This window comes from Copadichromis virginalis, linkage group LG15 (genome assembly GCF_057382275.1).
Source record: "Copadichromis virginalis isolate Kocher_CV1m ecotype Utaka linkage group LG15, C_Virginalis_male_GT1.1, whole genome shotgun sequence".
Lineage (NCBI taxonomy): Eukaryota > Metazoa > Chordata > Actinopteri > Cichliformes > Cichlidae > Copadichromis > Copadichromis virginalis.
The window spans coordinates 10,469,407-10,494,170 of record NC_140632.1 but is presented as its reverse complement, the minus strand read 5'-3'; the positions used below and the strand labels follow the sequence as shown (position 1 = coordinate 10,494,170).

The 24,764-nt window shown below is 36.7% G+C and overlaps 1 protein-coding gene and 1 long non-coding RNA gene across 2 annotated transcripts; one reads left to right on the top strand and one right to left on the bottom strand.

The window, feature by feature from the left end:
- The first annotated feature begins 9,409 nt into the window (after positions 1-9,409).
- Positions 9,410-11,373, top strand: LOC146691853 (uncharacterized). The gene is made up of 2 exons (XR_014915099.1): positions 9,410-9,918; positions 10,807-11,373. It is a non-coding gene; the product is annotated as an uncharacterized LOC146691853 (long non-coding RNA).
- A 10,953-nt stretch (positions 11,374-22,326) lies between these two features.
- Positions 22,327-24,523, bottom strand: LOC146691852 (uncharacterized). Its single transcript, XM_085431850.1, has 6 exons — positions 24,427-24,523; positions 24,295-24,347; positions 24,108-24,186; positions 23,414-23,886; positions 23,021-23,214; positions 22,327-22,912 (listed from the first exon to the last, which is right to left on the bottom strand). Exons 3-6 carry the CDS (start codon positions 24,151-24,153, stop codon positions 22,768-22,770), a joined length of 858 nt encoding a protein of 285 aa, XP_085287976.1. The 5' UTR covers positions 24,154-24,186; positions 24,295-24,347; positions 24,427-24,523; the 3' UTR covers positions 22,327-22,767.
- Between the last annotated feature and the right edge of the window lie 241 nt (positions 24,524-24,764).

Genomic DNA, 24,764 nt, shown 5'->3' with positions numbered 1-24,764 from the left:
AAATACTATAATTTAGCAGAAATACTATATTAAGCACAAATCCTATAAAAAGCAGAAATAGGATGATTAAGCATAAACACTACATTTAGTAGAAATACTATGTTTGAGCAAAAATCCTATAAAAAGCAGAAATACTATATTAGGCACAAATCCCATAAAAAGCAGAAATAGTATGATTAAGCATAAATACTACATTTAGTAGAAATACTATGTTTTAGCACAAATAGTATAAAAAGCAGAAATATTGTAATTTAGCAGAAATACTATATTAGGCACAAATCTTATAAAATAGCAGAAATAGTATTATTTAGCACAATAGTAATAAGTTAAACAGAAAAATTGGAAAAGCAAAATGGACAGCTGAAAAAATGCTGAACATGCTGAGGGTCCCTCAAATATACTTGTTAAATGAAAAAATCAGCAAAAAAATGCACAGGGAGAGAGAAGTAAGTTTCTAGGTCAGCCTGGGAGCTGCTGAATTTGAATCCACCAATCAGAGAGCCTGTGTACTTTTTCCCGCCAAAACATGTGCCTCTTTTTACACACGCAGCACAGAGAGGCACAGGATTATTGCAGCCTATTTCTCATAGTGACGACTCCCCTCAAACAAATGACCATAATTTCCAAACCGTAGGGGCTAGAGCGGTCATTCTTACACCGTTTTGTTCAGAAGAGATGGGGGAATCTTCCAGTGTTTACAATTTATCATTAAAATATGAATTATTAAAGATATTTGACTTGTAATGCACCATAACTGAGTAGAGCGAAGCAAAAACTGCCTTGACTTGCCCTCAAACAACGCTTTCTAACTCGAAATCTATTTGGAGTATCGATATCATTCTTTCACCGTAAGAGACAGCAGGCTTTGGTGAACAATCATGGAAATTTTCAGGTCTCTGTGGAAATCCAACAAAAAGTTATGACGAGAGAAAAAAGTGGTTCATTTCCACAGTTTGAAATCTGAAGAAATCTGAGCGAAGGACGAATTTCCTACCCTCAAACAAGTCCAACTCATTTCAGAACGGTAATAGGTGAGAAAGAAATTCTTGAATTGTGAGCGTCAGGGGTGTCTGAAGATATTCGGGGACAAGCCTCATGTCTTAACTTTGCTTCGTTAAGGAGATATGACGATTCGAATATGCCTCTCATTACAGAAATCCAGCGGTGATTTTGAACAAGCTCTCCATTCACTTTATATGGAGAGTTTTCTGACCTTGTGTTAGTCTGAGGAGATTTGCAAAAATTCTATAAATCCCACAACAATGATGGTGACATTTTCTGAAAGCCAGCAAAAATACCTACGTTTTGATGTATAATTTGTGGAAGTTGAGTGAAAATTGAGCAAGTAGCAGGAAGTTGTTCGGACATGAAGTGAAAATTGCAAAACCTTCAGTGGCACACTGGAAGCCAAGAGCATAGCAACCATAACAACACATGTATTTTGTGAAAAATCACAATTTTGCAACTCAAAACTTTAAGAGGCATAAAAGTAAAACAGTAGAAGATTTGAAAAAGCTGAATCATACCTGAATAGCCAAATAATTTGTGAACATTTTAAAATTTGAATGGTTGTTCTAGGTGAAAATATGAGGAAGTAGTTAAGTTTCAAAAACAGGCAAAATTTAGCAGAATTGCAGAAGTTTCCCATTCATTTCAATGGGACAAATTAAAGGAAAAAAGCTTAATATTTTAAAAAGTATAATAGTTAAAAATAGCAAAAATCGTAGCAGGAATTAGCAAAAATAGCTGAATAGTTTAAAGTTTGAACGGTGAAAATAGCACAAAAATTGTGGAAGTAGTTAAACGGCGAAAAGTGTACGGAAACACCCGGAATAATAATAATAATAAAGAATAAAGAGAAACAGGAAAACAATAGTGTGGATGCTTAAAGCATCCACACAACTAGAAAGTGCATTTTCTGAAGAAACTGCAGTGTGAATGCTTGAATCTGAATGTATGGACTGAAATGAATTAATTGCTGAATTTTGAGTTAAAAATTTTGAATGAGATAAAAAAAAAAACTAAAAAAAACTGAATTTAACCTGAAAACAACAGTGCTGAACTGCTAAAAGCTGAAGGTTACACAGAAGAAGAAGTTGGAAAAAAACTGAAAATGTTTTAAATGTAAATTAGAAAACCCTAAGAAATGAGAAAAGAACATTTAGAGTCAGAAAACATCTGAATGAATATTAAAAGGTCATATTCTTTGAATCACTGAATGACTAAAATGTGATCCCTCCACTTGGACCCACACAGTTTAAAAAGGTTACATCTCTGAGCTTTGAAAGACAAGATGTTGGAAAAAGAACAACGATGGCGACGTTTTGAGGGTAAAATGATGGCTTTAACACTGTGGACACAGCAGCAGTTGAAAGAGAAGTGTTTAAGATGAATCTTGGCAGAGAGAGAGAGAGAGAGCTCGTTAAGCAGGCAGGTGTGAGCCTGGTTGCTATAGTGACCGCACCCAAGGGCTCCATACACACGTACACAGACATGCGCCTCACTTTTGCTGCTTAAAATGAACAGAAAAGTCAGGCCGAAACAAATCGCTCCCAAATGAAAAGTATAGGTCGTATTGACGAAATTCTTTCACCGTGAGCGGCAGCAATGTCTAGTCTACCTAATTCTCAGTTTTCATGCCTGTGGAGCTTATTATATGGACGTGGTGACAGTGGAAAGACACCATGCTCTTCTGATTTTCAAACGAACCTTCTGAGCCATTTTAACATTAGAGTCTATGGAAGAGTTGGAGGGAGGAGGCTGTGCATTGGTGGCATTTATGAAAGAACCATAACACCTAGTACAATAGTAAACACATTGGATGAAAGAGGACAGCGATGGCTACGTTTTGAGGGTAAAATCATACCTGTAGAGCAAACGCTGCGGACACAGCAGCAGTTTTAAAAAATATTTTAAGATAAATTTTTTTGCTCCTCTCACTCTAGCAGTTGAGCTGTCTCACTCTAGCCCCAACATTCCGTCCCATACACACCCATTATAAACTCTGAAACGGGTGAAAAAACATCATGAAACTTAAACTGGAACTGAAGAAAAAGTATAATAGATATTGAAAAGATAAATACAAGTTGAATAGTTGAATGTCTTGTCTTCGTTTTAAAGTTTGAATGGTGGCTCTATGTCAACGTATGTGGAAGTAGTAAGAGTTTAAAAATGAGTAAGTTGAATGAGGATTTGAAGGGTCTCCCCATTGAAATACATGGGAAATTTTTGTTGAATAAAGTTGAATAAAATTAAAAATATAAATGTTAAAAATGAGAAAAATAGAAGCAGTCATGTCCAAAATAATAGGAATCTAACGATGTTTGAATGGTTTTTCTAAGTTGAACGGTTTTGAAGGAGTAGGCTTTCAAAAAACGTACGGAAAAAGAAAATATAATAATAAAGATTAGAAGAACAATACTGTGAATGCTTTTCAAGCATTCACACTAACTAGAAAGTGCATTTTCTGAAGAAACTGCAGTGTGAATGCTTGAATCTGAATGTATGCACTGAAATGAATTAATTACTGAATTTTGAGTTAAAAATCTTGAATGAAATAAAAAAAATAAAAAAAACGAATTTAACCTGAAAACAAAGGTGCTGAACTGCTAAAAGCTGAAGGTTACACAGAAGAAGGAGTTGGAAAAAAACTGAAAATGTTTTAAATGTAAATTAGAAAACCCTAAGAAATGAGAAAAGAACATTTAGAGTCAGAAAACATCTGAATGAATATTAAAAGGTCATATTCTTTGAATCACTGAATGACTAAAATGTGATCCCTCCACTTGGACCCACACAGTTTAAAAAGTTTACATCTCTGAGCTTTGAAAGACAAGATGTTGGAAAAAGAACAACGATGGCGACGTTTTGAGGGTAAAATGATGGCTGTGACACTGTGGACACAGCAGCAGTTGAAAGAGAAGTGTTTAATATGAATCTTGGCACAGTGGCAGGCAGAGCTCGTTAAGCAGGCAGGTGTGAGCCTGGTTGCTATAGTGACCGCACCCAATGGCTCCATACACACGTACACAGACATGCGCCTCACTTTTGCTGCTTAAAATGAACAGAAAAGTCAGGCCGAAACAAATCGTTCCCAAATGAAAAGTAAAAGTCGTATTGACAAAATTCTTTCACCGTGAGCGACAGCAATGTCTAGTCTACCTAATTCTCAGTTTTCATGCCTGTGGAGCTTATTATATGGACGTGGTGACAGTGTAAAGACACCATGCTCTTCTGATTTTCAAACAAACCTTCTGAGCCATTTTAACATTAGAGTCTATGGAAGAGTTGGAAGGAGGAGGCTGTGCATTGGTGACATTTATGAAAGAACCGTAACACCTAGTACAATAGTAAACACATTGGATGAAAGAGGACAGCCATGGCTATGTTTTGAGGGTAAAATCATACCTGTAGAGCAAACGCTGTGGACACAGCAGCAGTTTTAAAAAAGATTTTAAGATTAATTTTTTTGCTCCTCTCACTCTAGCAGTTGAGCTGTCTCACTCTAGCCCCAACATTCCGTCCCATACACACCCATTATAAACTCTGAAACGGGTGAAAAAACATCATGAAACTTAAACTGGAACTGAAGAAAAAGTATAATAGATATTGAAAAGATAAATACAAGTTGAATAGTTGAATGTCTTGTCTTCGTTTTAAAGTTTGAATGGTGGCTCTATGTCAATGTATGTGGAAGTAGTAAGAGTTTAAAAATGAGTAAGTTGAATGAGGATTTGAAGGGTCTCCCCATTGAAATACATTATAAATTTTTGTTGAATAAAGTTGAATAAAATTAAAAATATAAATGTTAAAAATATGAAATTTAGAAGCAGTGTTGTCCAAAAGAATAGGAATCTAACGGTGTTTGAATGGTTTTTCTAAGTTGAACGGTTTTGAAGGAGTAGGCTTACAAAAAACGTACGGAAAAATAAAATATAATAATAATAATAACTAGAAAGTGCATTTTCTGAAGAAACTGCAGTGTGAATGCTTGAATCTGAATGTATGCACTGAAATGAATTAATTGCTGAATTTTGAGTTAAAAATATTGAATGAGATTAAAAAAAAAAAAAAAAAACGAATTTAACCTGAAAACAAAAAAGCTGAAGGTTACACAGAAGCAGAAGTTGGAAAAAAGCTGAAAATGTTTTAATTGTAAATTAGAAAACCCTAAGAAATGAGAAAAGAACATTTAGAGTCAGAAAACATCTGAATGAATATTAAAAGGTCATATTCTTTGAATCACTGAATGAAGAAAATGATATCCCTCCACTTTGATCCACACAGTTTAAAAAGTTTAAATGTCTGAGCTTTGAAAGACAAGATGTTGGAAAAAGAACAACGATGGCGACGTTTTGAGGGTAAAATGATGGCTGTAACACTGTGGACACAGCAGCAGTTGAAAGAGAAGTGTTTAAGATGAATCTTGGTACAGTGGCAGGCAGAGCTCGTTAAGCAGGCAGGTGTGAGCCTGGTTGCTATAGTGACTGCACCCAATGGCTCCATACACACGTACACAGACATGCGCCTCACTTTTGCTGCTTAAAATGAACAGAAAAGTCAGGGCGAAACAAATCGTTCCCAAATGAAAAGTAAAAGTGGTATTGACAAAATTCTTTCACCGTGAGCGACAGCAATGTCTAGTCTACCAAATTCTCAGTTTTCATGTCTGTGGAGTTTATTATATGGACGTGGTGACAGTGTAAAGACACCATGCTCTTCTGATTTTCAAACGAACCTTCTGAGACATTTTAACATTAGAGTCTATGGAAGAGTTGGAGGGAGGAGGCTGTGCATTGGTGACATTTATGAAAGAACCATAACACCTAGTACAATAGTAAACACATTGGATGAAAGAGGACAGCGATGGCTACGTTTTGAGGGTAAAATCATACCTGTAGAGCAAACGCTGCGGACACAGCAGCAGTTTTAAAAAAGATTTTAAGATTAATTTTTTTGCTCCTCTCACTCTAGCAGTTGAGCTGCCTCACTCTAGCCCCAACATTCCGTCCCATACACACCCATTATAAACTCTGAAACGGGTGAAAAAACATCATGAAACTTAAACTGGAACTGAAGAAAAAGTATAATAGATATTGAAAAGATAAATACAAGTTGAATAGTTGAATGTCTTGTCTTCGTTTTAAAGTTTGAATGGTGGCTCTATGTCAATGTATGTGGAAGTAGTAAGAGTTTAAAAATGAGTAAGTTGAATGAGAATTTGAAGGGTCTCCCCATTGAAATACATGGGAAATTTTTGTTGAATAAAGTTGAATAAAATTAAAAATATAAATGTTAAAAATGAGAAAATTAGAAGCAGTCATGTCCAAAATAATAGGAATCTAACGATGTTTGAATGGTTTTTCTAAGTTGAACGGTTTTGAAGGAGTAGGCTTTGAAAAAACGTACGGAAAAATAAAATATAATAATAATAATAATAATAATAATAAAGATTAGAAGAACAATACTGTGAATGCTTTTCAAGCATTCACACTAATAATAAAGATTAGAATAACAATACTGTGAATGCTTTTCAAGCATTCACACTAACTAGAAAGTGCATTTTCTGAAGAAACTGCAGTGTGAATGCTTGAATCTGAATGTATGCATTGAAATGAAATAATTACTGAATTTAAGTTAAAAATTTTGAATGAGATAAAAAAAAAACCCGAATTTAACCTGAAAACAAAAGTGCTGAACTGCTAAAAGCTGAAGGTTACACAGAAGAAGAAGTTGGAAAAAAGCTGAAAATGTTTTAATTGTAAATTAGAAAAACCTAAGAAATGAGAAAAGAACATTTAGAGTCAGAAAACATCTGAATGAATATTAAAAGGTCATATTCTTTGAATCACTGAATGACTAAAATGTGATCCCTCCACTTGGACCCACACAGTTTAAAAAGTTTACATCTCTGAGCTTTGAAAGACAAGATGTTGGAAAAAGAACAACGATGGCGACGTTTTGAGGGTAAAATGATGGCTTTAACACTGTGGACACAGCAGCAGTTGAAAGAGAAGTGTTTAAGATTAATTTTGGCAGAGTGGCAGGCAGAGCTCCTTAAGCAGGCAGGTGTGAGCCTGGTTGCTATAGTGACCGCACCCAATGGCTCCATACACACGTACACAGACATGCACCTCACTTTTGCTGCTTAAAATGAACAGAAAAGTCAGGCCGAAACAAATCGTTCCCAAATGAAAAGTAAAAGTCGTATTGACAAAATTCTTTCACTGTGAGCGACAGCCATGTCTAGTCTACCAAATTCTCAGTTTTCATGTCTGTGGAGTTTATTATATGGACGTGGTGACAGTGTAAAGACACCATGCTCTTCTGATTTTCAAACGAACCTTCTGAGCCATTTTAACATTAGAGTCTATGGAAGAGTTGGAGGGAGGAGGCTGTGCATTGGTGACATTTATGAAAGAACCATAACACCTAGTACAATAGTAAACACATTGGATGAAAGAGGACAGCCATGGCTACGTTTTGAGGGTAAAATCATACCTGTAGAGCAAACGCTGCGGACACAGCAGCAGTTTTAAAAAAGATTTTAAGATTATTTTTTTTGCTCCTCTCACTCTAGCAGTTGAGCTGCCTCACTCTAGCCCCAACATTCCGTCCCATACACACCCATTATAAACTCTGAAACGGGTGAAAAAACATCATGAAACTTAAACTGGAACTGAAGAAAAAGTATAATAGATATTGAAAAGATAAATACAAGTTGAATAGTTGAATGTCTTGTCTTCGTTTTAAAGTTTGAATGGTGGCTCTATGTGAACGTATGTTGAAGTAGTAAGAGTTTAAAAATGAGTAAGTTGAATGAGAATTTGAAGGGTCTCCCCATTGAAATACATGGGAAATTTTTGTTGAATAAAGTTGAATAAAATTAAAAATATAAATGTTAAAAATGAGAAAAATACAAGCAATCATGTCCAAAAGAATAGGAATCTAATGGTGTTTGAATGGTTTTTCTAAGTTGAATGGTTTTGAAGGAGTAGGCTTTCAAAAAACGTACGGAATAGATAATAAAATATAAGAATAAAGATTAGAAGAACAATACTGTGAATGCTTTTCAAGCATTCACACTAATAATAATAATAATAATAAAGATTAGAATAACAATACTGTGAATGCTTTTCAAGCATTCACACTAACTAGAAAGTGCATTTTCTGAAGAAACTGCAGTGTGAATGCTTGAATCTGAATGTATGCACTGAAATGAATTAATTGCTGAATTTTGAGTTAAAAATATTGAATGAAATAAAAAAAAAAAAAAAAAAACCAAATTTAACCTGAAAACAAAGGTGCTGAACTGCTAAAAGCTGAAGGTTACAAAGAAGAAGAAGTTGGAAAAAAGCTGAAAATGTTTTAAATGTAAATTAGAAAACCCTAAGAAATGAGAAAAGAACATTTAGAGTCAAAAAACATCTGAATGAATATTAAAAGGTCATATTCTTTGAATCACTGAATGAAGAAAATGTGATCCCTCCACTTGGATCCACACAGTTTAAAAAGTTTAAATGCCTGAGCTTTGAAAGACACTGTCTTGGAAAGAGAACAATAATGGCGACATTTTGAGGGTAAAATGATGGCTGTAACACTGTGGACACAGCAGCAGTTGAAAGAGAAGTGTTTAAGATGAATCTTGGTACAGTGGCAGGCAGAGCTCGTTAAGCAGGCAGGTGTGAGCCTGGTTGCTATAGTGACTGCACCCAATGGCTCCATACACACGTACACAGACATGCACCTCACTTTTGCTGCTTAAAATGAACAGAAAAGTCAGGCCGAAACAAATCGTTCCCAAATGAAAAGTAAAAGTCGTATTGACAAAATTCTTTCACCGTGAGCGACAGCAATGTCTAGTCTACCTAATTCTCAGTTTTCATGCCTGTGGAGCTTATTATATGGACGTGGTGACAGTGGAAAGACACCATGCTCTTCTGATTTTCAAACGAACCTTCTGAGCCATTTTAACATTAGAGTCTATGGAAGAGTTGGAGGGAGGAGGCTGTGCATTGGTGACATTTATGAAAGAACCATAACACCTAGTACAATAGTAAACACATTGGATGAAAGAGGACAGCGATGGCTACGTTTTGAGGGTAAAATCATACCTGTAGAGCAAACGCTGCGGACACAGCAGCAGTTTTAAAAAAGATTTTAAGATTAATTTTTTTGCTCCTCTCACTCTAGCAGTTGAGCTGCCTCACTCTAGCCCCAACATTCCGTCCCATACACACCCATTATAAACTCTGAAACGGGTGAAAAAACATCATGAAACTTAAACTGGAACTGAAGAAAAAGTATAATAGATATTGAAAAGATAAATACAAGTTGAATAGTTGAATGTCTTGTCTTCGTTTTAAAGTTTGAATGGTGGCTCTATGTCAATGTATGTGGAAGTAGTAACGGTGTGTTCACACCGAACGCGATGGACGCGAATAAAACGCCCCAAACGCCCCTAATTTGACGCGTGTACATTCGCGTCTCAACGCGTGTCCAAGAAAAATCCATCGCGCGTCAAAATATGATATTTTGACGCGCGTGAACCGGAAATGTGGGAGGAATGTGGGAGGGAGTTGTGCCAGACCGGTATTTTTGCAAGATGGCAGCTATCGAGCTAGCGCTTGAAGAGAGAGTCTCCCTTCTCTATGTACTGTGAAGAGCAGAGTAGCGGCGTAAAGGACATCCTCGCCGTACCCGGGTCCATCAGGTCCTCCAGAGGCATGAGCAGTTTGGTGAGTTTCACCACTTGCTCCAGGAGCTGCGCCTGGATGACGGCCGATTCCAGCGCTATCACCGTCATTCACTCGGCCAGTTTAAGGACCTGCTTTCCCTCGTCGGTCCCAGCATCGCCCGCCTAGACACCAACTACAGACGCTCAATCCCACCTGCAGAGCGCCTGTCCGTCTGCCTGAGGTTAGTAAAACTATTTAATACGGTAGTCCTTTATTGATATCTGTGCTAATATGCTAATCCATCCAGTTATACACTGCTAACATGGATGTGCTATGCTAACAGTGAATGCTGTCGGTGTTTACTGAAAGCAAACTGTGGTACAGAGACGACTCTTTATAATATTTCTAGTGATACTCAGAAGCTCTCATCAAGCCCCGATTTAATTCGATTTATGCTGTTCTCAGTGTTTGCATGATAGCATGGCTGTGGTGTCACATCAATGTATGCGCTCGGTGTTTGCTGATATCAAACTGTAGCATTAGGACCACTGAGTTAACCTTTGTAGTGATACTCACTCCTTTTTATTTAGACCTGGTTTAATTCTGGGATAGTTGAATATTTGTATATAATCCCTGCAGCTGTCAGACTCTATAGCAGGGGTCACAGCCTTTATTAAAACAGAGTTAGATAAAACTGTGAACAGTTTGGTTCATCTCTAGTTACATGGTTCTATCTTGATAAGCTGTCTTATCACAGATTAATTTTTCAAAAATATTAATGATTTAAGCAAGGAAAGGGCTACATGTCAACATACAACTCTTTATTTCTATTAATGTCTTACTTCATTCCTACCTGATTGACATGTTTAGGAATTATGAGTGATTGGCTCACTGTAGTTGTGAAAGTTGCTACCAATCAAATTATGATATGTTAAAGTTAAAACAAAACACAACTGTTTTAGATATTATCTAATATACATTTTGTAATTATCCTTATAATTACAAAATGTTTTATGTAAGATTTAAGTTTTGTGATTTATATCTGACATCACAAAAGTATTTTGGAATTTGAATGATGTATTTTGTAACTGCAGTACACATAATACTGATTTTGAACAATTTTGTCCAGGTTCCTTGTCACCGGGGACTCCTTCAGGACCATCGCGTTCAGTTTCAGAGTCGGTGTGTCCACGGTGAGCCAGATCACCCCCCAGGCAGCGACGTCCATCTGGGACTGTCTAGTGGACGACTTCATGGCTGTGCCTTCACCTGGAGACTGGCGGTCCATCACAGAGGGATTCCAGGAGCGCTGGAACTTTCCTCTGTGCTGTGCAGCTCTGGATGGGAAGCACATCCAGACAAAGGCACCCCATATATCATATAGGAGACACACACATTGATATACACTAAATATTCATTTCATTTCTTTTTTGTGGTGCCCAAATTGATGCACCTGCTTGATTTTGTTTAAACAATTATTGCACACTTTCTGTAAATCCAGTAAACTTCTTTTCACTTCTCAAATATCACTGTGTGTGTCTCCTGTATGATATTTAACTGACATTTTTTATTGTAACAACCAACGATTTATACAGGAAAATAATGTCTATTAACAAGGTTGCCCAAACTTCTGCATCCCACTGTATCAGTATATTTTGTCATTAGTATAATATGAAATAAATTCTACATGTGTCAAGTCGTGTGCCAACATTTGCTGTGTAGTAGAACTGAGACATTAGTCATTATAAACATTTATTTGAAATAATATTAAAAGTCTCAAACAGAAAAACATTAAACATAAATATATAAAATATAAGAATTTACAGAGAGACAGGAATAAAAAGGACCAGCTGCTCTCCAGAGCAGGAACAAGGCTGAGGAGGAAATGCTCCATTGGAGACTGGTGTGGCCTCTTCAGGGACTCCAGGATGGCCAGCTCCACCGCCGATGGACCGTCCTGGGACCCGTCCCTCATCTGCCTCGGAGCCGTCCTCCTCTGTGGGCCTGTAAAACAGCACAAAACACAAAGAAATGAGAAGGCTGCTACTAGATTTTAATTTCAACATTGAAAAAAAAAAAAAAAACAATAACAGGATATAATCAGATTGGTTGTAGATATTTAGTAAAGGTGATCACAAGGGAATCCCACCGACTAAAAAGGTATCAGTGCTTGCTGTACATATCTGTGGGTGCAGCAGCAGGAGCTCAGGGACTGGGGATGCTCTGCTGCAGAATCAGTTCGTTCTATCAATACAGTATTAAATGTTAACAGGTTGGATATAATAATCGTAGAGTAGACAGTGGTCCCTCATTTATTGCAGGGGTTCTCAGAATAACTAGCCCCTGGCCACGCACTTTATACACTGTTTTCCCCACACTCATGAACATTGGTCACAGTTCTCACAATTGATTCTCAAAGTGCAAACCTTTGTAGATTGCAAAACGTAAAAGTATTATTATGCCGCGGTTTGTCTTCATCTGCCCGCCACTTTCGTGCGCCTTTTTCCCTCACGGTGCAGGTGTCTATTTCCGAATGAGGCTCATAGTTATGGGTGTTTTTGTGCTGTTTTTTCTATTGGACGCGATGGTTATCAAAACCAAACGTGATAAATTTGGCAAGCGCAGGAGACACGACACGGAGGAGATTTGTCAATCAGGCTGCAGAATGCAATGCTGTACTGTGCAATAAAAAATCAGCGAAAAAGCAAAGCAGTGACGGATGAACAGCGGGACCACTGTGTGCTGTTTATTAATAAACAATAAAATATATTCCTAAATGACAACATGCATAAAAGCAGAACGGTATTTGTACGTCAGTGGGAAAATAGCGGTGGCTTGCTAGCTTTTGTGCGGCTTCCCCGGGTCAGTGAAAACGTTCAAAAGAGAAATGAATGAACTTACCAGGTTGCCCGATCTCTTCACATATCTTCCTCCAAGCTCGGTCCTTTTTATTCCTGTCTCGGTACTGAAAGCAGCTGGTGTTGTACAGCTCCGAGTTGTTTGCTACCGCATTGATTAGCCTTCCCCTCCATTGAAGTATGAAAGGCTTTGGCTGGATCTGCCCCTTTGACCTAGGTAACAGCCACGTCACCAGGCTCCTGATTGGTTGTCGCGGCGCGATTTGACGCTGGAGTTCAGATTTTTCCAACTCGAGCGGTAGACGCGAAACGCGCGTATGCACAAAATGCAACACAAAAACTCACGCGCGTGGTTTTATTCGCGAGTCAAACGCGCCAGACGCGCTGCACTGACGCGCGTTTCACGCGTTTTGGCGTTTTCGCGACGCAAATCTGCTTCCGAATTTTCGCGGGACCCGCAATCGCGCGTCATCGCGCCTTTCCATTGACTTTACATGTAAACCTGACGCTCTATTCGCGTCCATCGCGTTCGGTGTGAACACACCGTAAGAGTTTAAAAATGAGTAAGTTGAATGAGAATTTGAAGGGTCTCCCCATTGAAATACATGGGAAATTTTTGTTGAATAAAGTTGAATAAAATTAAAAATATAAATGTTAAAAATATGAAAAATAGAAGCAGTCATGTCCAAAAGAATAGGAATCTAACGGTGTTTGAATGGTTTTTCTAAGTTGAACGGTTTTGAAGGAGTTAGATGCCAAAAAACGTACGGAATATATAATAATAATAAAGATTCGAATAACAATACTGTGAATGCTTTTCAAGCATTCACACTAACTAGAAAGTGCATTTTCTGAAGAAACTGCAGTGTGAATGCTTGAATCTGAATGTATGCACTGAAATGAATTAATTGCTGAATTTTGAGTTAAAAATATGGAATGAGATAAAAACAAAAACAAAAAAAACAACCGAATTTAACCTGAAAACAAAGGTGCTGAACTGCTAAAAGCTGAAGGTTACACAGAAGAAGAAGTTGGAAAAAAACTGAAAATGTTTTAAATGTAAATTAGAAAACCCTAAGAAATGAGAAAAGAACATTTAGAGTCAGAAAACATCTGAATGAATATTAAAAGGTCATATTCTTTGAATCACTGAATGACTAAAATGTGATCCCTCCACTTTGATCCACACAGTTTAAAAAGTTTAAATGCCTGAGCTTTGAAAGATACGGTGTTGGAAAGAGAACAATAATGGCGACAATTTGAGGGTAAAATGATGGCTGTAACACTGTGGACACAGCAGCAGTTGAAAGAGAAGTGCTTAAGATGAATCTTGGCAGAGTGGCAGGCAGAGCTCGTTAAGCAGGCAGGTGTGAGCCTGGTTGCTATAGTGACCGCACCCAATGGCTCCATACACACGTACACAGACATGCGCCTTACTTTTGCTGCTTAAAATGAACAGAAAAGTCAGGCCGAAACAAATCGCTCCCAAATGAAAAGTAAAAGTCGTATTGACAAAATTCTTTCACCGTGAGCGACAGCAATGTCTAGTCTACCTAATTCTCAGTTTTCATGCCTGTGGAGCTTATTATATGGACGTGGTGACAGTGGAAAGACACCATGCTCTTCTGATTTTCAAACGAACCTTCTGAGCCATTTTAACATTAGAGTCTATGGAAGAGTTGGAGGGAGGAGGCTGTGCATTGGTGACATTTATGAAAGAACCATAACACCTAGTACAATAGTAAACACATTGGATGAAAGAGGACAGCCATGGCTACGTTTTGAGGGTAAAATCATACCTGTAGAGCAAACGCTGCGGACACAGCAGCAGTTTTAAAAAAGATTTTAAGATTAATTTTTTTGCTCCTCTCACTCTAGCAGTTGAGCTGCCTCACTCTAGCCCCAACATTCCGTCCCATACACACCCATTATAAACTCTGAAACGGGTGAAAAAACATCATGAAACTTAAACTGGAACTGAAGAAAAAGTATAATAGATATTGAAAAGATAAATACAAGTTGAATAGTTGAATGTCTTGTCTTCGTTTTAAAGTTTGAATGGTGGCTCTATGTCAATGTATGTGGAAGTAGTAAGAGTTTAAAAATGAGTAAGTTGAATGAGAATTTGAAGGGTCTCCCCATTGAAATACATGGGAAATTTTTGTTGAATAAAGTTGAATAAAATTAAAAATATAAATGTTAAAAATGAGAAAATTAGAAGCAGTCATGTCCAAAATAATAGGAATCTAACGATGTTTGAATGGTTTTTCTAAGTTGAACGGTTTTGAAGGAGTAGGCTTTGAAAAAACGTACGGAAAAATAAAATATAACTAGAAAGTGCATTTTCTGAAGAAACTGCAGTGTGAATGCTTGAATCTGAATGTATGCACTGAAATGAATTAATTGCTGAATTTTGAGTTAAAAATATTGAATGAAATTAAAAAAAAAAAACAAAAAAAAACCAACCAAATTTAACCTGAAAACAAAGGTGCTGAACTGCTAAAAGCTGAAGGTTACACAGAAGCAGAAGTTGGAAAAAAGCTGAAAATGTTTTAAATGTAAATTAGAAAACCCTAAGAAATGAGAAAAGAACATTTAGAGTCAGAAAACATCTGAATGAATATTAAAAGGTCATATTCTTTGAATCACTGAATGACTCAAATGTGATCCCTCCACTTTGATCCACACAGTTTAAAAAGTTTAAATGCCTGAGCTTTGAAAGACACGGTGTTGGAAAGAGAACAATAATGGCGACAATTTGAGGGTAAAATGATGGCTGTAACACTGTGGACACAGCAGCAGTTGAAAGAGAAGTGTTTAAGATGAATCTTGGCACAGTGGCAGGCAGAGCTCGTTAAGCAGGCAGGTGTGAGCCTGGTTGCTATAGTGACTGCACCCAATGGCTCCATACACACGTACACAGACATGCACCTCACTTTTGCTGCTTAAAATGAACAGAAAAGTCAGGCCCAAACAAATTCTTCCCAAATGAAAAGTACATGTCGTATTGACAAAATTCTTTCACCGTGAGCGACAGCCATGTCTAGTCTACCTAATTCTCAGTTTTCATGCCTGTGGAGTTTATTATATGGACGTGGTGACAGTGGAAAGACACCATGCTCTTCTGATTTTCAAACGAACCTTCTGAGCCATTTTAACATTAGAGTCTATGGAAGAGTTGGAGGGAGGAGGCTGTGCATTGGTGACATTTATGAAAGAACCATAACACCTAGTACAATAGTAAACACATTGGATGAAAGAGGACAGCCATGGCTACGTTTTGAGGGTAAAATCATACCTGTAGAGCAAACGCTGCGGACACAGCAGCAGTTTTAAAAAAGATTTTAAGATTAATTTTTTTGCTCCTCTCACTCTAGCAGTTGAGCTGTCTCACTCTAGCCCCAACATTCCGTCCCATACACACCCATTATAAACTCTGAAACGGGTGAAAAAACATCATGAAACTTAAACTGGAACTGAAGAAAAAGTATAATAGATATTGAAAAGATAAATACAAGTTGAATAGTTGAATGTCTTGTCTTCGTTTTAAAGTTTGAATGGTGGCTCTATGTGAACGTATGTTGAAGTAGTAAGAGTTTAAAAATGAGTAAGTTGAATGAGGATTTGAAGGGTCTCCCCATTGAAATACATTATAAATTTTTGTTGAATAAAGTTGAATAAAATTAAAAATATAAATGTTAAAAATATGAAAAATAGAAGCAGTGTTGTCCAAAAGAATAGGAATCTAACGGTGTTTGAATGGTTTTTCTAAGTTGAACGGTTTTGAAGGAGTAGGCTTTCAAAAAACGTACGGAATAGATAATAATAACTAGAAAGTGCATTTTCTGAAGAAACTGCAGTGTGAATGCTTGAATCTGAATGTATGCACTGAAATGAATTAATTACTGAATTTAAGTTGAAAATCTTGAATGAGATAAAAAAAAAACAACCCGAATTTAACCTGAAAACAAAAGTGCTGAACTGCTAAAAGCTGAAGGTTACACAGAAGAAGAAGTTGGAAAAAAGCTGAAAATGTTTTAATTGTAAATTAGAAAAACCTAAGAAATGAGAAAAGAACATTTAGAGTCAGAAAACATCTGAAAGAATATTAAAAGGTCATATTCTTTGAATCACTGAATGACTAAAATGTGATCCCTCCACTTGGACCCACACAGTTTAAAAAGTTTACATCTCTGAGCTTTGAAAGACAAGATGTTGGAAAAAGAACAACGATGGCGACGTTTTGAGGGTAAAATGATGGCTTTAACACTGTGGACACAGCAGCAGTTGAAAGAGAAGTGTTTAATATGAATTTTGGCAGAGTGGCAGGCAGAGCTCGTTAAGCAGGCAGGTGTGAGCCTGGTTGCTATAGTGACCGCACCCAATGGCTCCATACACACGTACACAGACATGCACCTCACTTTTGCTGCTTAAAATGAACAGAAAAGTCAGGCCGAAACAAATCGTTCCCAAATGAAAAGTAAAAGTCGTATTGACAAAATTCTTTCACTGTGAGTGACAGCAATGTCTAGTCTACCAAATTCTCAGTTTTCATGTCTGTGGAGTTTATTATATGGACGTGGTGACAGTGGAAAGACACCATGCTCTTCTGATTTTCAAACCAACCTTCTGAGCCATTTTAACATTAGAGTCTATGGAAGAGTTGGAGGGAGGAGGCTGTGCATTGGTGACATTTATGAAAGAACCATAACACCTAGTACAATAGTAAACACATTGGATGAAAGAGGACAGCGATGGCTACGTTTTGAGGGTAAAATGGTGGCTGTAGAGCAAACGCTGCGGACACAGCAGCAGTTTTAAAAAAGATTTTAAGATTAATTTTTTTGCTCCTCTCACTCTAGCAGTTGAGCTGCCTCACTCTAGCCCCAACATTCCGTCCCATACACACCCATTATAAACTCTGAAACGGGTGAAAAAACATCATGAAACTTAAACTGGAACTGAAGAAAAAGTATAATAGATATTGAAAAGATAAATACAAGTTGAATAGTTGAATGTCTTGTCTTCGTTTTAAAGTTTGAATGGTGGCTCTATGTCAATGTATGTGGAAGTAGTAAGAGTTTAAAAATGAGTAAATTGAATGAGAATTTGAAGGGTCTCCCCATTGAAATACATGGGAAATTTTTGTTGAATAAAGTTGAATAAAATTAAAAATATAAATGTTAAAAATGAGAAAAGTAGAAGCAGTCATGTCCAAAAGAATAGGAATCTAATGGTGTTTGAATGGTTTTTCTAAGTTGAACGGTTTTGAAGGAGTAGGAGTACAAAAAACGTACGGAATAGATAAAATAGAATAATAAAGATTAGAAGAACAATACTGTGAATGCTTTTCAAGCATTCACACTAATAAAATAGAATAATAATAAAGATTCGAATAACAATACTGTGAATGCTTTTCAAGCATTCACACTAATAACTAGAAAGTGCATTTTCTGAAGAAACTGCAGTGTGAATGCTTGAATCTGAATGTATGCACTGAAATGAATTAATTGCTGAATTTTGAGTTAAAAATATTAAATGAAATTTAAAAAAAACAACAAAAAAAACCAAATTTAACCTGAAAACAAAGGTGCTGAACTGCTAAAAGCTGAAGGTTACACAGAAGAAGAAGTTGGAAAAAAGCTGAAAATGTTTTAATTGTAAATTAGAAAAACCTAAGAAATGAGAAAAGAACATTTAGAGTCAGAAAACATCTGAAAGAATACTAAAAGGTCATATTCTTTGAATCACTGAATGACTAAAATGTGATCCCTCCACTTGGACCCACACAGTTTAAAAAGTTTACATCTCTGAGCTTTGAAAGACAAGATGTTGGAAAGAGAACAACGATGGCGACGTTTTGAGGGTAAAATGATGGCTTTAACACTGTGGACACAGCAGCAGTTGAAAGAGAAGTGTTTAAGATGAATCTTGGCAGAGTGGCAGGCAGAGCTCGTTAAGCAGGCAGGTGTGAGCCTGGTTGCTATAGTGACCGCACCCAATGGCTCCATACACACGACACAGACATGCGCCTCACTTTTGCTGCTTAAAATGAACAGAAAAGTCAGGCCGAAACAAATCGTTCCCAAATGAAAAGTACATGTCGTACTGACAAAATTCTTTCACCGTGAGCGACAGCCATCTCTAGTCTACCTAATTCTCAGTTTTCATGCCTGTGGAGCTTATTATATGGACGTGGTGACAGTGTAAAGACACCATGCTCTTCTGATTTTCAAACGAACCTTCTGAGCCATTTTAACATTAGAGTCTATGGAAGAGTTGGAGGGAGGAGGCTGTGCATTGGTGACATTTATGAAAGAACCATAACACCTAGGACAATAGTAAACACATTGGATGAAAGAGGACAGCCATGGCTACGTTTTGAGGGTAAAATCATACCTGTAGAGCAAACGCTGCGGACACAGCAGCAGTTTTAAAAAAGATTTTAAGATTAATTTTTTTGCTCCTCTCACTCTAGCAGTTGAGCTGCCTCACTCTAGCCCCAACATTCCGTCCCATACACACCCATTATAAACTCTGAAACGGGTGAAAAAACATCATGAAACTTAAACTGGAACTGAAGAAAAAGTATAATAGATATTGAAAAGATAAATACAAGTTGAATAGTTGAATGTCTTGTCTTCGTTTTAAAGTTTGAATGGTGGCTCTATGTCAATGTATGTGGAAGTAGTAAGAGTTTAAAAATGAGTAAGTTGAATGAGGATTTGAAGGGTCTCCCCATTGAAATACATTATAAATTTTTGTTGAATAAAGTTGAATAAAATTAAAAATATAAATGTTAAAAATATGAAATTTAGAAGCAGTGTTGTCCAAAAGAATAGGAATCTAACGGTGTTTGAATGGTTTTTCTAAGTTGAACGGTTTTGAAGGAGTAGGCTTACAAAAAACGTACGGAAAAATAAAATATAATAATAACTAGAAAGTGCATTTTCTGAAGAAACTGCAGTGTGAATGCTTGAATCTGAATGTATGCACTGAAATGAATTAATTGCTGAATTTTGAGTTAAAAATATTGAATGAGATAAAAAAAAACAAAAAAAAAAACGAATTTAACCTGAAAACAAAGGTGCTGAACTGCTAAAAGCTGAAGGTTACACAGAAGGAGGAGTTGGAAAAAAACTGAAAATGTTTTAAATGTAAATTAGAAAACCCTAAGAAATGAGAAAAGAACATTTAGAGTCAGAAAACATCTGAATGAATATTAAAAGGTCATATTCTTTGAATCACTGAATGACTCAAATGTGTTCCCTCCACTTTGATCCACACAGTTTAAAAAGTTTAAATGCCTGAGCTTTGAAAGATACGGTGTTGGAAAGAGAACAATAATGGCGACAATTTGAGGGTAAAATGATGGCTGTAACACTGTGGACACAGCAGCAGTTGAAAGAGAAGTGCTTAAGCTGAATCTTGGTACAGTGGCAGGCAGAGCTCGTTAAGCAGGCAGGTGTGAGCCTGGTTGCTATAGTGACCGCACCCAATGGCTCCATACACACGTACACAGACATGCGCCTCACTTTTGCTGCTTAAAATGAACAGAAAAGTCAGGCCGAAACAAATCGTTCCCAAATGAAAAGTAAAAGTCGTATTGACAAAATTCTTTCACCGTGAGTGACAGCAATGTCTAGTCTACTGAATTCTCAGTTTTCATGCCTGTGGAGTTTATTATATGGACGTGGTGACAGTGTAAAGACACCATGCTCTTCTGATTTTCAAACGAACCTTCTGAGCCATTTTAACATTAGAGTCTATGGAAGAGTTGGAGGGAGGAGGCTGTGCATTGGTGACATTTACGAAAGAACCATAACACCTAGGACAATAGTAAACACATTGGATGAAAGAGGACAGCCATGGCTACGTTTTGAGGGTAAAATCATACCTGTAGAGCAAACGCTGCGGACACAGCAGCAGTTTTAAAAAAGATTTTAAGATTAATTTTTTTGCTCCTCTCACTCTAGCAGTTGAGCTGTCTCACTCTAGCCCCAACATTCCGTCCCATACACACCCATTATAAACTTTGAAACGGGTGAAAAAACATCATGAAACTTAAACTGGAACTGAAGAAAAAGTATAATAGATATTGAAAAGATAAATACAAGTTCAATAGTTGAATGTCTTGTCTTCGTTTTAAAGTTTGAATGGTGGCTCTATGTCAATGTATGTGGAAGTAGATACAGTTTAAAGAGGAGGAAGTTGAATGAGAATTTGAAGGGTCTCCCCATTGAAATACATTATAAATTTTTGTTGAAAAAAGTTGAATAAAATTAAAAATATAAATGTTAAAAATGAGAAAAATAGAAGCAATGTTGTCCAAAAGAATAGGAATCTAACGGTGTTTGAATGGTTTTTCTAAGTTGAACGGTTTTGAAGGAGATAGATTACAAAAAACGTACGGAATACAGAATAATAATAAAATAGAATAAAGATTAGAAGAACAATACTGTGAATGCTTTTCAAGCATTCACACTAATAAAGATTAGAAGAACAATACTGTGAATGCTTTTCAAGCATTCACACTAATAATAAAATAGAATAAAGATTAGAAGAACAATACTGTGAATGCTTTTCAAGCATTCACACTAATAAAGATTAGAAGAACAATACTGTGAATGCTTTTCAAGCATTCACACTAATTAAAGGTCTGCATTTGTAATTGTTGGTATTATTTATAAAATATGCGCTCTTAAGTTTTTTGCTCCATAAAACGATACCTGTCACTTTTTGGACAGAGTATCAGCTGTTGAGAATCCTGGCTCATACAAAATAGAAGTAAAAGGTTTCAACATCCAGCCTTTTTATGATTAAATACAAAGTGTAATAACAGAGTTATTGGGGTGTGATTTTGTTAATAGTTAGTCTTAAGTATAAGTTTAATAGTAATGAGTAAGAAAATATAGCCAGAATAATGGAATGAGACTAACACCTGACCTCACACTGAGATTTGGTATGAAGTGGCATGTTTGTGCTAATGCTGACATTGGGGCTCAGAGTTCCTGTGTGTATATATTTGTGAACGTTAACTTGGCTAATGTCCAAGGGTTTGACTGCTTTCCTGTTGGATTGTATCACAAAGAACAGGGATAAGAGCACCAGTGGCCGTGCACACCCTCATCTCTCTCCTTCACCCGATCATTAGTGTTGGAAACCGGCATTAGCTCAGAGTAGATTAGACTTCAGTATAGTGCAAGTGATTTGATTTTATGATTATTTGATTCAGTTTTTTCTGTGTTCAAGCTCAATTACTTTAATAAAATATGTTGAATTCAAACAAATAAATAAACAAACTGTGGACATTACCCTTTTAAACCTTTCTGAAACAAGACAGGTAAAAACCAGTGTATAAAAGTTTACATAGGTATAAATAGCTCTAACACTTTACTCCAGCCTGGCGTCCACACATGTGGACATCACATTTTGGGTTATTTAGACCAAAATACTAAATCTTGATCAACAAGTGCCTGATATACAGTTATGAGGACATTATACTGCAACTGTTCTATCGAAATTTCAAATTAATGTCCTCATATGTGGCTCTCATTTTTCTCAGAAACAAAAATTAGGTATAAAAAAAACAAAACCTGGTAATTCTTTCTTTTTACATTCATCGGGTTCCAATCGGCCCAAATATCAAAGAGAAATTAAAAATGCATGCCATGGAAGATTTCGGGTCTTAGGGGGTTAAAATGACCAGACCCCTCCGGCCTGTTTTCCAGGCCACTAAATTAAACCCAGTCAATTACCAATTGAACAGAATAAAAACCTACGAGGTCCACTAATAGTCCAAAAGTCCAAATCTTTAATAGAAAAGACAGGCAGAACTCAAACAAACAATAATCCAAACGAGGAGCATATATACACACTGGAAAGTAAATAATTATAAGTTATTAAATCAGACTAACTAAATACAGTAAAACTAATAAGGGAAGACGAACACACGGGAAATAAAAATAACAGTGTAAACATACCAAAACTCAAAATAAAACAGGAAAGCTACTACAAACCGAGTGTGACACAATTACATTCATATTGAAACATATGTGATAATTTTCTTTCTTTGTAGCATTTTTAAGATATGTGTTAGAACAGTCATTATGCTGTTTGGATTAGGAACCAATCATTTTTGCCAAATAGTTAACACAAACTTAGAACAACAATGAACAATTTTCAAGATTCTGATTTACAGAACAAACAAAAGTCTCAAAAGGTTTCATTATTTAAGAGACAAGATCAAGTTTTTCACACAGGAATGAAATGACAGAATCCAGTGCAGCGGGGCCAAAGGTGTGTGTCAGCAAACTGAAGGTTGAGGAATCAGTCAGCTCATGTTTAAGATTGTGTTGGATTTTGAGAAGAGTCTGTCTGTTATTAGAAAGTAAGATTAACAATGTTACACCAATAACCCAAATACGGGGAAATGACAAATAATACCAAAAAAGATACAACTTTCATATTGTTTTACTAACTTACTTTGTCATATCAGCACTTGAATGGTCGATGCCTTTACAGACCATGTCTGTTGTGACATCGCAGGCCAATCTTCCGGCAAACCCGAGGGCTAGCTCCCCAGCCTCCTCTTCACTCAGAACACTAAACACTGTTACTTTAGTTTTGGCCTTCTTAGGCCTGTCAAGAATCATTGCGGGCAGTTTGGCTTTACGGCCCTAAAAAAGAAAAAGTGCAAACACCAAAAGAGCAGAGAGAGACACACACACGCGCACAAAGTTAAATGCTTTTGTTTACATGGTGTAATTGTGTATATGTTGCAGCAAATGCACAATTTCCAGCCACATTGTCACTTCATTGATACGAGTAACCCGGATTTATTTCAGGTGACATCAAAATCACGAAATGTATACCTACCCCAATCAAACCTCTGAAAACATGAACTGACATGTTCTCTGCATTGATTCTGCGCTTGATCTCGTCTTCTGTTATTGTGTAGGTTTTCTTTTTTGAGCTTGGTACAGATAAGCGACCATGCACTCTGTAAACTGTACTAGTTCCTTCTGAATCAGTTTGGAATTCTGTATCTGCATCGATCCTGTCAACATCATCAGCAGCAGCATTATCTGTACTCAGACTTGTGCCGTACACTTCTGTTTCTTTTTCGTTGTCTTCAGTCTGTGTACCTTCATCTCTGACTGTCAGTCTTCCTATCTCACTGTTACTTGTCGATTTGCTGCAGATGTTCTCTCCCTTAGGAACTTTTCCTTTGTCATTCGCTGCCTGATGCTTTCCCTGATGACATTCTTCACTGGCTACTTCTATTGCTCCTCCTGTATAGCCACCCACTATGCTGCACAACTCCTTTCCCTCTGCTGTGCTGCACTGTGCTGTTACATAAAGAAGAATGATATAAACAGCACTATATCAATTTAATTGTGAAGAGAAATCCCCACAATACGACACAGTTATGTCTAAAATAGTTTTGTGTAAAAAATGGATCTTGAAACGTCCACTTTAATTACACAGTCCTGGTGTGCAAAGGCAAAATTACGAAAAAAAAATTCACTTTAAACATTTTTGGACATTGTTTAGTTATATTGTGACTTACTCTCACAGAAGATACAGATGCCACAAACAGACTTTGAACAACGCATGTGCTTGTATGCACCACATTTCTGGCACTGCACCTGTGAATTAAAAAAAAAAAAAAGAAGAAGAAATAAACAAACAAAAAACAAATGAACAAAGTCCATTAAATAAACAATCTATATGGCTAAGGACATGTCATAGTGTACCCGGTCTTTGGCTGCAATCACACACCAGCACTGACTGCACTTCCTAGTTCGATCTGCAAAATATAATTTGTTTAAGTACAAGTTACATTTTCCAATGTTAGAGAAAAAGAAGGCAGCTAATTTTATCTTTACCTATTGAGGAAAATAAGTAGTGGCAAAGTCGGGACCTGAGCTTTGTGATTTCAGTGTTGTACTCCTCCACTTGTGTTTTACCGTCAATGAGAGATTGGGCAAAGTAATAATTGACGAAGAAAAAAAAAAAAAAAAAAAGAACAAAAAGAATTAGATTAACAAAGAAATGTTTGTTTGTTTTTAACCCCCCCCCCGAGAAAAAAACAAAAAAAACAGAGCAACCAAAGCAAAGCATTACTGCTGAAATGGTTCAATCTACAAAAAAAATTGAGATTTTACCATCCTGCCTCTAAGGCTTTAAAAACTGAATAGGCAAAAATGTAAACATTACTTATATA

Bases quoted from the DNA above. Each gene is read 5' to 3' on its own strand.
- LOC146691852 (XM_085431850.1), bottom strand. From the start codon at position 24,153: ATGCGTTGTTCAAAGTCTGTTTGTGGCATCTGTATCTTCTGTGAGA. The intron at 23,887-24,107 runs GTAAGTCACAAT...TTTATGTAACAG, and splicing joins CATCTGTATCTTCTGTGAGA to CACAGTGCAGCACAGCAGAG. The intron at 23,215-23,413 runs GTAGGTATACAT...TTTCTTTTTTAG, and splicing joins TTTTCAGAGGTTTGATTGGG to GGCCGTAAAGCCAAACTGCC.